General features: G+C 42.5%; 1 protein-coding gene across 1 annotated transcript; it reads left to right on the top strand.

Annotated features, from left to right (window-relative positions):
• Positions 1-795: 795 nt before the first annotated feature.
• Positions 796-12,913, top strand: nat8l (N-acetyltransferase 8-like; the record flags this gene model as incomplete). Its single annotated transcript, XM_035675484.1, is given in 2 exon segments — positions 796-960; positions 12,293-12,913. Coding segments are annotated over 2 exon segments (533 nt in total), but the record flags the coding sequence as incomplete, so codon positions are not given.
• Positions 12,914-13,863: the final 950 nt, after the last annotated feature.

Raw genomic sequence — 13,863 nt, 5'->3', positions numbered from 1 at the left:
CTCTGCGCCAGTCATGCACTGATCCCGTTTGGCTTTTGTTGACAGATTAAAAACCTCATGTATCGTGACCGGTGCCGTTACGCACGCCAAAATCAAACAAGCTCAAACGATCTATCCAGTTTTGGCACGAAAGAGTCGATTTGGCGTCAATTAGACTCATTCAAGTCACAAAACAGATGAGTCTTGCTTGTAAAAATCCCCCAAATTCTACCTCATTGCGGTCTGACTGTGGCGTTGATGGTTATAATTGTCTTAAATAGAGTATAAAGTCCCTCCTACATGCCAGCGCGGATGTTTCACTCCACGCTGGGGTGCAGTGGAGTAAACTAACTACTAGGTTATTGCATGCCACTCAACATGCTATGCAGCATCCAGTCTGCTTGTTTGTGTTTCCCCTTTGCGCCCCCCAGCGTCACATCCGACTAATTGCTCCAATATGGACTGAACTGGTTTGATGAATTCAACACTAACATGTCCTCTTCTACTGAAAAACCTAAAGTTTATCCATGTGGAAGTTTGTGCTCCTGCAGCCGTACTAATGTGCCTCTTACTTCACAGTTTCTATGAGATGTTACTCTTCCGCCTTTGTGTGACACTAATCCTAATCTCTCTTTATCAAAATGTTCATATTGGAACCGTCGTAACAGAAGTTGATGTATCTGTTTCACTTACTGATGCTTACAAATGTCATGTTGTCTCAGATCTGTGTCTGTGTGGGTTCAAATTCCGCCAAAATCAAACATGTGATTCTCTTTTCTGACAGGTTTCGTTTATTTTTCTTCCATTTCTCCATAGTAATGTGCTTTTTCGTGACCAAATCCGTCACGCTGACCTGCTGTGCGCCCCTCATTCTCATGGGTGCGCGCTACTACTACAGCAGGAAAGTTATCCAGAGTTATCTGGACTGTGCTCTGCACACGGACATGGCTGACATAGAGGCTTATTACATGACACCCGCAGGTAAGACGAAGGAGAAACGTTCACTGTTCTCACTGTATTGTGACTTCATGACAGAAATACACATTGTCTGGTTTGTCAGTCGGCAACGCTCCACCACCAGAGTTGGTTTTAAAGAGGAGTCAAGAGGGATGAGGATAAAGAGAAGGTATAAAAACACATGCATACTTTAAATAAAAGGGCCTGTAACTTTGCCACAGCGGGAGGGATAAAAGTCAGAGAATCACTAGATGAAAGGCAGAGCGACTTACATATGCTTGAAACTGTACAAACTGTCTCAGCCTAGAGTCTTCAGGCAATCCAGAGGCAACTCATCAAATATGCAGCTCGTCTCTCTGCCTTCCCTCTCCTCCACCCCTTTCTTTCCCACCCCTCCTCCCTGTCCCTTTCTGCACTCCTTCCCCCACTTGCTTCCTCTCTGAGCTCCACTTAGGTCGCAGGCTGGGAGGGAGGTGAGGTGAGGGGAGGAGGAGGGGTGGTTGCTGCATCACAGGGCTATTGATCGCGTGAAGGAAAACTGCTGATACACTTTCTGCAGTACACTCGGTGTCGGCAAGGCTCATTTCCTCCCACTAAAGCTTCTAATTGGAAAAATCAATCCGCCTCTAATGTCATCTCAAACTATTCATTCTCTTCAGGAGTTGCGTTTCTGGTGTGAGCGATTGGCCGACCACATTTTCATACACACACCCCTCCTGTCCTGTAACTTCTTGGACACATTTATCCCCTGTTAACCCAAACCACGTGGGCAATATAAAAAGCAGGTGTTAGTTAAGCCAGTCAATTGCCCCCCCATTGTCTCTTTCTTTCTGACATTGTGTCCTCTGGCCTGGTAATCCACTGCATACACAATTGCAATTTAGCATTCCCATTATTGCTGCAGGGCCGTGATGGTTTAGAGGGGGTCAGGCACCACTGCTCCAGGACAATGCTAATGATTATACCCATGCAAACTGAATGGGCCCTGGGGGGGGGGGGGGCGAACACCTGGGCACCAACATGCAGTCGGAGTGGAGAGGCACCTCTCACGTCACTGTCATTTGTTGTGGTGGATGTGTGTCGTGTGTGTACAAGGAAGGCATGGCAGGTAGCACGTAGGAGTGCGTGATTGTGTACAGAATGCAAACTTAAAGCCCTGAAAACATATTTTTCTCCATTATCTTCTTATGTTGAAGTGATAGGATCCTACATGATCCACAATTTTGTACCAGAGTTATAACCGTTTTGGTTATTTTACATGAGAGATTTCTTCGTTTGTGCTGTTTTTCACTGGTTTTAAGTCTGCGGGCTCAGTTGTGGGGTTGTTTGCTTATGATTAAATTGATAAAACCACTCTAGATATTTGCTTATTTAGTTGTGAATATTTTATATTACTGAGAAAAACCTATTTAAACTAAGCTTTCGGTGCCTTTAACTCTGTATTTTGCAATGTCAGTAGGGGAACATACGGTGCCTTCAAGATCAACCACTCTTCTGCTGTCTTTTAGCTTGCTAGGAGTAGAAAATAACAAGACCTATTAACAGTGTCATACCTCAGCATGGGGATGAAAATCAGTCTCATATTGTACTTGCTAGAATCAAATATTAAGGGCTACTCGACAACCAAGAACAGTTACTTTGTGCGATTTGGCTCTGCAAATTAGTTTCCATGACACCAAGTAGCTAACTTGGCTATTCAGCAGCACTGAAACAGTGTATGTATCCTTATCTGTCATCATCTCAGAGCACAGCGTCAACAATGAACACTGGGCAGGTTTACTGTAGGAACCAGTGAAACAAGTTGGGAATGGACTTGTTTCACTTGATTTTCAAGATTAACACAACAGTCACAATAATGAGGTATGTGAGTGAGTTGTGTGGGAGGGTTTGATAGTTGCTGCCCGTATGAAAAACCTTAAGCAAGGAGGCATCAGACGTTTATAAGACTGTGTTTGTGTATATGTTTGAGGGCTTCAACTTTAGGAGCTTAAACGGAAAATTTACCACGATTTATGCGGATGTCCAATCAGTCAGTTGCAGCAATAAATTCCTGTGTTATTGACTGAGAAACCTGAGGTCTATGTCAGCAGTGCCTACATTTACCAGGATGTATTGCGCATGAGCTTCACGTCCACTGAGCAAGCTATGTTAACTGCTGAGTGCTAATCAAACTTACACAGCGTTGCAAAGTGAATTGATTCCTGCAGTTTGACAATTTCTTTTTCACACGTAGCTATATCGTTACCTTCAAGCTGAAATGGGCTGTAGTTCTTCCTTCGCACCAGCACAAACAGCGTTAGTACTGGAAGAACAGATTTCTTAGTCAAAATAACACGCACTGAGGAATTTATTGACTGTGTTAGCAAAATTTCCCTTAAAAAATATATTTTTTCATCAGTGTTTAATCACTGAGATGTCTGTATGTTGTAGATGATCAATCGGAGCATTGCAGAATATGAATGTTGTGTCGCTGCAACCCAGAAATGAATCAGCTTAATGGAGAAATTCTACTTAAAAGCAAACAGGAAGAGAGATTCAAAGACAGGGAGAAAGGGAAAGAAACAATTCTTTACATTTTTAGACAATTAAGCAAAATATGAATTCAATTAAGTCTATTAAGTGGACACTGAGCACAGGCTGCTTGAGTAATAGAGAAAGACTAAATGACTGACTGGAGCCTCATGTCCCTGTACACATCCAACGACTACACTAATCAATACTCTTATCTCTCTGTGTTGTGATCACTCACTCTGCTGCCACTCAAGGCCAGCTGTCACCTCTTTCATTTGCCACATTATAATAAAGTGTGTTGTGGGTGATTGTGTGTGTGGGTAGGGAGGTTGTAAAGCAGATTAAAGGAACAATGGTTGGGAGTATAAATGTATGAATCTGTACAGAAAAAGGACTAAAGCTTGTTTCCATAACAAAAACTGGTGCTGAGTTTTATACACATATTGATCAATATTTAATTTAATGATCAGTTTTAAATAAGTGTGACTGAATTAAACCAATCAAATTTAATATTCTCAGTCTGGATTCAGATTTCACAAGTCAGGCTGAGCGTAGAAAAAGATTACTCATAATTTCTGAAAGTCCATTTGTCAAATTCAACAGCTGAATAAGAGACGCAATTAAAATACAACATCTGCTGGCACAAATGTCTTTGTACCCTCCGACTCCTCCTCTTTCCATCCATCTTTCTCTGTCCTTTCTCGGAGGCGATAAATCAATAACGAGTCAATCTGGCAATCAATACGTCCCTCGATGGCGTGTTAACAACTACAGTGAATTTGCTGAAATACACTGTAAATGAAGACAAAATACTTTTTCTCACAGAAAAAACAGCAAAATGTCATTTGACTTCTCTTTAAACCTTTATATTCAACTGCTCTCTTTGAACTTCTGCGCTGAAAAGATACACTTTTATTAATCAATGTCAATGTCTTATTAGAAAAGACAAGACAGACAAGACTTGCAAGTTCCTCCAAACAAGAAAATGTGATTTAGATCGACTAAAAGTAAACACTGAGTCATACTGAAGCTGGTAGAACTATTTGACAAACTGTTGACCGGTTGCAGGAGTCTGTGTTTTATTTGCTGATCGGCCTTTGCACACTGTGGAAACTGAAGCCAAATAAGACACTCGACCATCTGGAGAAGTTCTTGACACAACAAATATAATCTTTGAGTATGGTTTTAAAAAAAATCTGAAGATTTTGGTTTTCTCAACTATAACGAACAAGCAACGGTAGACAAGCCAACTAGCTTTTTACACGTCTAATGCTATTAAGCAAATATTTTTAGCCTTCCAGAGCTTTAGCAAGCAGCTAAAAAAATTTAAGTCTACCTCTGGTAACAACAATTTCCAGGCAACAAACACCAGCTTTGTGAAAGTGAGCGCTTATAGCACCTTTACTGTTGTGTGGAACATTTTTCTCATTGTGTCACGGACCTGGTTCATGTCAGCACCTATCTCATCAAATAGTGTTCACACAGTGGTTCACTCCTCTCAAAGGAAACTCTCCATTACTTAATCCCGCAGGGCCCAAAAAAAAGGGCATATTTTAAAGAGCTTTTCTGTAAAAGGGAAACCAATTTTAAATACAGAAAGGAGGAGGTTTCCCCTCGTGTTCAAGCAGTAGGCGGAAGACATACCCCCCTCCTTGCACTTGCCTAATCACTATAGGTCACTGTGAAGCAGCTTAGCGCCTAAAAAGTGAATGTAATATAATGAGGGCGACACTAGACACGGAGCCAAATCCTCCCCGGCTTGATGTAATACCCACTCAGTAATACTGGCTGTTTAATGAGGCGTCATGACCACTGCAGGGTCTCATCAATGCAGCAGACATTATAATACTGCCGGTCAGTCTCGTTGTTGTAGCTCTGTGTGTGTGTGTGGTTGTGTGTTTGAGCTCGCTCTGCTCCAGGGGAGAGAGCAGCTTCCTCCACCGGTACCTGCTGTGCTTATTTTAGCTCTGAACGACAGAGAGAGGGAGACAGACAGAGAGAGAGAAAGGGAAAATGTGTGAAGGGAGGGAAGGAGGTGAGTGCTAGATAGAAAATGGGGGCATCTGGGGGAGGGGTGTGCGCCTCAACTATGAGATATTATTTTGTTAGTGTGAGAAAGAAAAGAGAAATAAACAGTTTGCGGGTTTGCACACAGACGAAGGGATCTCCTGGGTATATTTCTGACACCTCAGATTAATTAGGCATCCTTCCTTTCTATCCTCTCCTCTCCTTCCCTCCTGTTGCGGTTTTTGAGCCACAGCATTTTCTGTCTCTCTTCCCACCTGTATCGCTCCGCCTGCTCTTCCTCTTCCTCTCTATTTCTCATCTTCGCTGAAGGTGCAGAAGAGGCGCTGCAGTGGCCAACTGGGTTATCCATCATCCTGGCACAGAGGAAGTGATGTTTCCTCCTAGTTAAGGAAAGAGCGTTTAGTCTCCCTTTTAAAAACTGGAAAAACAAAATGAAATTTATACAGAAAAATGTAATTTACTGTTCATTCATTTATCAGTGGTAATGGACAATTAAAGTAACTTTATAGCATTAGAAACAAGCAAATCTTTACAAAAGCATTAAAAAAGCCGACAAATACTCAATAAATTTGGTGTAAAAAGGTTATAACTCAGCCATAATGTGTATTTCCCCAATGTTCCTTTAACCATGAGGCTACATTACAAATACCATCAAACATTTCCGATGCAAACAGATCTAAGCAGAATCTAATGTACTATCCAGAGACACATTAATTCCCTGATAGCTGATTTACATAAAAAATAATACATAATTTTAGATCATCACCACTCAATATCCATTAAATTTACAGCCTGGCACAATGTTCGCCATGTTGTCCTTTACATTATTGGCTGACTCTGCTGTTCCCGGCCTGTACATACTGAGACTGGAGAGCTCACCAGCCTGTTACTTAAGCTGTACGCTGCAAGTACACACAAATGTGATGTTTTACATTCACATTAAATCAATACTGAACAAAGATACTCATTGGAAAGAGTAGATGACATGTCAGCAGCTTTTTCTCACTATCTTGACTCTCTGGTGACCAATGACAACGCTTGATCATCAGAGATAAGCAATTTTAAAGTCAGTTATCGATAGGTGAGTGATTACTTGTGTGCTCCTAATAGATTAAAAGTGATTTCTGCTGTTTGAGCCAAACCAGCTTGTTTTACACAGTAACAATATACTGGTAGGTCTAGATTGTAAAAGGTTAGAGTTACATTTTGCATGTCGGTGTGAAGCCCAGCCTGATGGCCCTGTGAGAATGGGGAGAGGGGCTCAGGCTGTAGCAGTAGCAGCCATGTGAACAATGGCATGCACACAGTAAAGTGTAGCATGTGTGTAAAATATATGGATGTACCTGTATGCTTACAAACAAACAACATGCGTTGATGGGCAGGAAGGCAGTAAAGCCAACAGTAAAGGGCCAGATAATGTGTTCCTCTCTAGGCTAATGGAAGTGTAACAGGGAGGGGTGCATGTTGTATGAGTGTGTGAGTCTAAGTGTGACAACACACAGGCCAGTGCATTCATTGCATATTGGGCTTGGCTTAAAGGCCAAGTTAAAGGCTTCCTACTGTAAATCCGGGTGTCAATGCACATGAATTATTAATTTTTTTGTTACTGCACTATTGTGTGTTTGTGTTTACATCGTGAAAGTCCTGTGCCTGACGGTCACCCTCATTTGTCCGTGACAGAGGAAGAAACTGCTGACAAGCAGGTTATATATGACGTGCTAATCCATACTCCCAGCATGCACTCTGACCTGAGGAGGAGGGTGTGTCTGTCAGTGTGTGTGTGTGTGTGTGTGTGTGAGAAAATCACTTTCAGAAGCATCTTAAGCATTTCTTCTTTAAAGATAAAGTTGTACATTAAGATAAGAAGATATAAAGCTGAAATCGTAATTTTCTTGCGGTAGTTCGCTGGTCTACATGCTTTAAAGTTAAAGCCGTCCAAACTGATCACTCACTGGAGTCATGGATACATTATAAAAGTGTCCAGTGGACCTCTAGGATTCCAGTTGATAGCCAGCCCCAAACAAAGCACAACATGCAGCTTTTTAGCAAAACGAGACACAAAAATAAAATAATGCTTTAATATAGCCTGATATTGTACCACATGTATAGAAGGTGGAGATATCAACACAAGCGGCGATGCCTATTCACCATTTAACGCCTGAGAGGGTCGGATTACTCATGCAGTGATGCACCAGTTTCAACTCGGAGCATTCCTGGAACATAAATCACTGGTGCTTAATGTGCCCTGCAACAATGACACACATGCTGCGGAGCAATATAAAAAAACAACATGTAAAAAAGCATTGAGTTCCCTGTTTAATCATTAGAATACAAAGCGAATGGAAACAATACACGGAGAATGGAGTCAAGCCACTTATGGGCTTTTGTCAGGGCTTACACCCACAGAGTGCTCAGGACAGCGTTCGGCTCACAGAGAAGTGAACTACAGCGCAGTGAGGCGGCGTCTAGACTGAACGCTTATCAACTGAATTACCCCTCTAGGTTTCATCTGAAGGAAAAGAGAATAATCTTATTAGACACCATAAAAACTATTCCCGCGTATGCGCTCCTGTGTGTGCTTGCTTATGTGTGCGATTTTTATTTCTTTATTTTTAATACAGGCTTCATATCACAACCCGCCAGTATTTAACACTCCCACACACATGCATGGAGGCATATTAATATCCTTGTGAAGTAGTTAAAGAAATTAGATCTGTTGCATTAAGAATAATCACATTTTGTTTGTTGGAGAATCATTATGAATGATTTCCAGAGATTTAAGCTCGTCCTCTCTTTCCCGCCTTTAGTCTCTGCCTTGATTTATTTCTTGTCTTGAGATCATCTGTTTTCTTCAGGTCCCCCTCCCCCCTCTGTAATAATGGTAGATTTTCTGTCCTCCCTCCCCCCGTTGTGTTTGTATGCCCTAGCAGCAATAATGGATCCTTTCAGACTCATCACTACTACTGTTAACACAGACGCCTCGCCTCCCTCCTCCTCCTCTACTCACTCTTTCTGTCAGACAGGACAGATGAATGACTTCTTCTTCATTGTCCCCCTTTCCTCTTTTTCTAAGTGAGTAAACACATTCATACGACTTTACGGCCTCAGTTACACACACTAGAACACAGGCAGTGCACTGTATTAGTAGTGAATTAAGTTCTACACTTTAGCAATGAGCTGCTGTACTGCAGCATCAGGGAGCTTAATGCCCGGCTCGAAAGCACAACAGGAAGAGTTGTTGAGGTCTTTGGAAACAAGAGCCCTATTCATTCTCTCTTTCCAATGAATCTTGCGGTATTTAGTCGGAAAGAGGGAAGGAAGATGCTACTAAAATGCTACTAACACCTGCTAATTGGCGCTCAACACAAAGTACAGATGAGGCTGACGGAAATAATGCTTTGCAGCTTTTTGGTCATAAACCAAAGTACTGGACAAGTTAAAATGCTGAACTGATGGTGGCTCTGTATAAAAAGTTAATGGTTTACCAAAGTTAACAGAATTAATCCTGAAGGGAACATAAGCATCCTTTATTTTGGATCAAACATGACATTTCAGTTGCAGATCTGCAGACTTGAGAGTTTAGAGCATCTTCTACATAAAAAAACAGTTTTGGATCATAACATTATTCCTCCTCCACACCTCCTCCTCTAACTTTATCTCTCTGCCTCTTGTTCTTTCCATTTCTCTCACTGTCTCACTCTCCATCTCCAGGAAGTGCAGTTCCCAGCAGATATAATGATAGCAAAACTAAATCCATGCAGTTTAACAGTAGCAGTGTCAGATGCAGCAGATGTGAAGTTCCTTGAGCCGTGATGTCAGGAAGCTTAGAGGTCAATATACGCTGCTCAGATTTCACAAGAAAAGCAGAGTCAGACGGGGAGGCGGGGCTAAAGTAGAGATTAAATTTGCTGTTTTTTTCTCAGGCACGTTTGTTGTGTTGAGTAATACACAGTTTAATAGGCAGATAGGTAGAGAGGTGGTTGGGCGAGCATGCTTTCCTGTGCTGTCCTCATTCCTGGCACAGGTTCAGTTCAGACAGATGGTCAGGAGGGCTTTATGGAAGCGTATTCCCCCCTCCTACACAGCACACACACACACACACACACACACACAAGCCTAATAATGCAAGCCAAATGCCACAGGAGACATCTGCCTATAATAAAACATCATTCCATAGTATTAGTGAAGGCTGCGGGACAGTTAACCACTTACAACTTTGTTTAAAAGACTGTACGACTCAGATTTACAGTCACCCATCAAAGCTCCAGATAATCACCTTCACACTGTGGTGGCCCCTAAATGGCACCAAGAAATTACTATTTGATTGCTTTTTTTTAAGGTTTGAAGGAAACCCAGAAATGTAACATCTGTAAAACAGCACAGTCATCTGACCTACATTACTTCAGAGAACAAGACACTCCCTCCCCTCCCAAGTTTTCCCACCACTGTCTCAGCACCTAAAACCAAATTTTGATTTGGCCAGAGAGGGTGAATTCTAGTCTCAACCAGGATAACAAGGTGCTCTTATGTGTTTGTTTTTAGTTTTTCAGCACTTCAAGGAGCTATGTATCTTCATGCATATAATTCAAAATTACACCTCCCCGAAGAGATTAGTCAGATTAGTCTCCCAGTGATGCCATACCCCCGTCTAGCTATCAGGGCGGGAAGTACTCGGATTTTCCTGTCGCCGCTGCAACCTACATATGACAGTCATTTGATTCAGTAACAGAAGCCTCCGGATCAGCTTAACACAGGCCTGCAGGGGAATCAAATCCCTCCTAACACACGAGACTCCTGCAGGAGCATGATGTGAATGTCACCGCCTGTTTGTGTGTGTGTGTAAGAGGGAGAGATTCAGCAGAAATTAATAAGATGTTATGTGTAAAGGCAAGGAAAGAGAGAGCGCAAGGGCACGGAGAGAGAATTCAGATTCAGAACTCGCGGACAGACGGACACAGATCTTTTGACAGTCACAGAATAGCGAGATTTATTTTATCTATAACAACCAGATGGCATTTTAGTACAAACCCATGTAAGCACGGCTAACACATGCTGTAAATACTGCTGACATTGATGGAAAGGCTGTTTGGTTACGTAATAAAAAAAAACAGGAGGTTGAGAGGGTCATTTTCCTTGAAAGATTATGATCGGCAAAGGAAATGAAAGCAAGAGCATGCACCTACATCCTGTGTTCGTTTTTAAAAAAACCTCCTGATTAAGATTTCATAAGAAGCATGATGATCCCTAACATTATCTACTTCTTTACTTTTCCTTTTGTCTGGTATTTAAGTTCTTTATATGTGTTTGGTTAGGATAATGTAGGGACTATGAATAACAGAGGGATTTAAAATGTGTTCGGATATTTTCTAGCTCTGAAGTTAAACATAAAAGAAATGCAGACATTTCAACTAATGATGTCTGAAGCTGGTGACACAGCCGACAAGAGAGATTTCAACTTAAATGTCTGTAGCTCGCATTGTTTTTCTTACTTTTATCAGTGAAAATACCTTTTAAAGGCAAAATAGAAAATAAAAGAAGTATAACCACTGTGTGAACAGCTTAGGACCTGCAGCACGAACATAAATCGATATTTAAAAGGGGTTGATATTCAAGCTCTTAACAGTACTCTGGTGGAGGAGCATTGTCCGCTGACATTTTATCTGCATTGGTCTAGCCTTGTCTATCTCTATGTGTGTTAGTCTTTTTATCTGTCTGTCTGTCCATCATCAGTGTCTGGTGTATCAACTCTGGGATAAAGCAAGTCCCTGCACAGTATGAGCTGCTGTAAAAAAAATTTATTCCTGTCTAGGTTAATTCGGAAAATGCCAAATTTCTTTATCTGATCCCCCGCCAAAAACCCGACTCCATCCAATGAGATCAGTGTCTGCTTCACTACACTGTGAGCCCTTAGTGACTGCTCCGTCATGCCTGCGCTTTTAATCAGCAGCGTCTCACTGAGTGGCTAATGCCATTAAGCAGCAGACACTCGTCTCTGGCCTCCTCATTCATCAACTCCCTGCATCCCTTCTTCTATTCTCTCCTATCAGAGCCTTTAAGCCATTATGACATGATGCAAGATGCTGCTAATGGAAAAACAGGACGTTTGTTTTGATTTTACTTTCTAGTGCTAAACATTAAACCACAGTTGTCCTTCCAATTATTCCTTTAATCCATCCAAAATATTTGTTTTTGACTACATTCATGATGACCAATGTAATTTCAGATATGGTCCTGGGTTTCACAGTATGACTGTGAGGGTCTCTACTCTTAACTACTCCTACATGAGAAATATTTATTCATGGATCTGAAAAAGACTAAACCAAGGCTTTAGGCCCGGTTCTTTACCTTTATGTCTTAAAGGAATTGTTTGACATTTTGGGAAATACGCTGTCTGTGATTATGTAGCTACCGGCATCAGCAGGTTAGCGTAGCTTAGCACAAAGACTAGAAACTGAGGGAAACTGCTAGCGTGCCTCTGTCTAGAATCCATCTACCAGCACCTCTAAAGCTCACTAATAAACACATTCGACGTGTTAAACCACAATTTAACCCAAACCTGTGTGTTTTTATACTTTTTGAGGTTTTGAGACTTTCAGATGTGGAGGCTAGCTGTTTCCACTTGTTTCCAGGCTTTATGCTAAGCTAAGCTAACTGGCTGGTTTGGGAAGGGTGTTAATCTCTCTCTCCTCACTCAATACTTGCCAAAATGTTGCCAAACAATTCCTATAAGTGTTTAACTTCAAACAGAGTTCATGCAACTGCTCCACACTAATTATTTATCCCACTTATTCTCTCTCTTGCTCCCCCCCCAAATCAGGCTCCTGTTTCTGGGTGGCAGTGCTCGATGGACGCGTGGTGGGGATTGTGGCAGCGCAAGGCCGAGAGGACGACAACACGGTTGAGCTGCGGCGCATGTCGGTGGACTCTCGCTACCGTGGCAAAGGCATCGCAAAGACCCTGGGTCGTCGGGTCCTGGAGTTCGCCGTGCGCAACAACTACGCCGCCGTGGTCCTCGGCACGACGGCTGTGAAGTTGGCCGCCCACAAGCTGTACGAGTCGCTGGGCTTCCGTCGAACGGGCCAGAGCGAGGACTACAGGCTCCCCGGGATGAGCCGCTCGCCGCTGGAGAGGCTCTTCTTCCAGATCCGCTACAGCCGCTACCGCCTGCAGCTCCGTGAGGAGTGAGAGGTGACAGGGAGAGGGAGAGAGAGAGATGGAGAGGGGGAGATGGAGAAAAAGAGAGGGACAGAGAGAGAGAGAGAGAGAGAGAGAGAGAGAGCAACAACCCTCCTTCACCTGAGAGCCCCGAGCGACCGCATCCTCTCCTCTGACAGCTTTTATTTATTTTGTGTCATTAGAGATAACTTCGAGTACTACTTAACACTTCTACTACTTCATCTTCAAAGTCACTAACGTTTTCATTACTATTACGCTTTTGTTGCTGTTGTTTTTGTATTATACTTTTACATTTTTAAATAAGAGTTTGTTTCTTTTCCTCTATTTTATTAAGCTATTTTTTTTGTACCTTTACCCCTCCCTTTCCATTGTGGGAGGAAAGAAAAACTAATTGGCTTTTATAAAAGACATCTTACTGGCAACCCAACTAGGTACCCCTCCCCTGCCCCTTTGGTTTTAAGATGATGGGACTCTGATCAATACTCCCCTTCATTACAATTCCACAATGCCCTTTTTTACCCCTCCCCCTTACCTCAAGCCCTCCCCTTCCCTCCCACATTCTTCTAATTTCCCCACAGTAAAATTCAATGGACAGGTTTTGACACAGGAGAGTGCAATGAGACATTTGCATTCGGTGTCATTGGGGGGAGGACAGAGCAATGGATGGGTTGGGAGCTCCTCGAGAGCAAAAAAAAAAAAAAAAGTGGTGGTGGGGGAGCTTGTGGTACACACTCTCTTTTACAAAAAGCTCTGCAATGTTACATTTTGTGTGTGGACAGAGCGTGGTTACACACACACACACAAACCAAGTCATTTTGGCTTTTAGCCAGACTCTCAAGACACCATATTGAAGCACAGCAAGAGTGTGTTACTGATCCCCATAGCGAGAGAGAAGGATGACAGGATGGTTACCGGAATATGCACTGTGTGTCCTGCGTCCTGGATGGATTCGAATCAACACAGTGCATCTTCCTCACACACGTCCATCCCTCTCTTCGTTCTCCTCGCTGGTGATTTTGATTGGATCCCGCCTTCCTTTCTGTTCTGTTGTTTTTCTGGATCTATCATCAGTTAATTAACTGCTTTTGTCACTGAAGCTGTGGAGAGGGTCTCTGATTGGTTGAGGTGACGGGAGGGTGGAACTTTCTCGTTGCAGTGTCACGCTGACAGATCCCAAGATACAATATAGCTGCATGTCAGAGCTTGTGTGTG

The sequence above is a fragment of the Morone saxatilis genome, unplaced genomic scaffold (genome assembly GCF_004916995.1).
Source record: "Morone saxatilis isolate NCDOM2014 unplaced genomic scaffold, NCSU_SB_2.0 Contig4, whole genome shotgun sequence".
Classification (NCBI taxonomy): Eukaryota; Metazoa; Chordata; class Actinopteri; family Moronidae; genus Morone; species Morone saxatilis.
The sequence above is the reverse complement of the archived record's forward strand: the minus strand, read 5'-3'. Positions and strand labels throughout refer to the sequence as shown.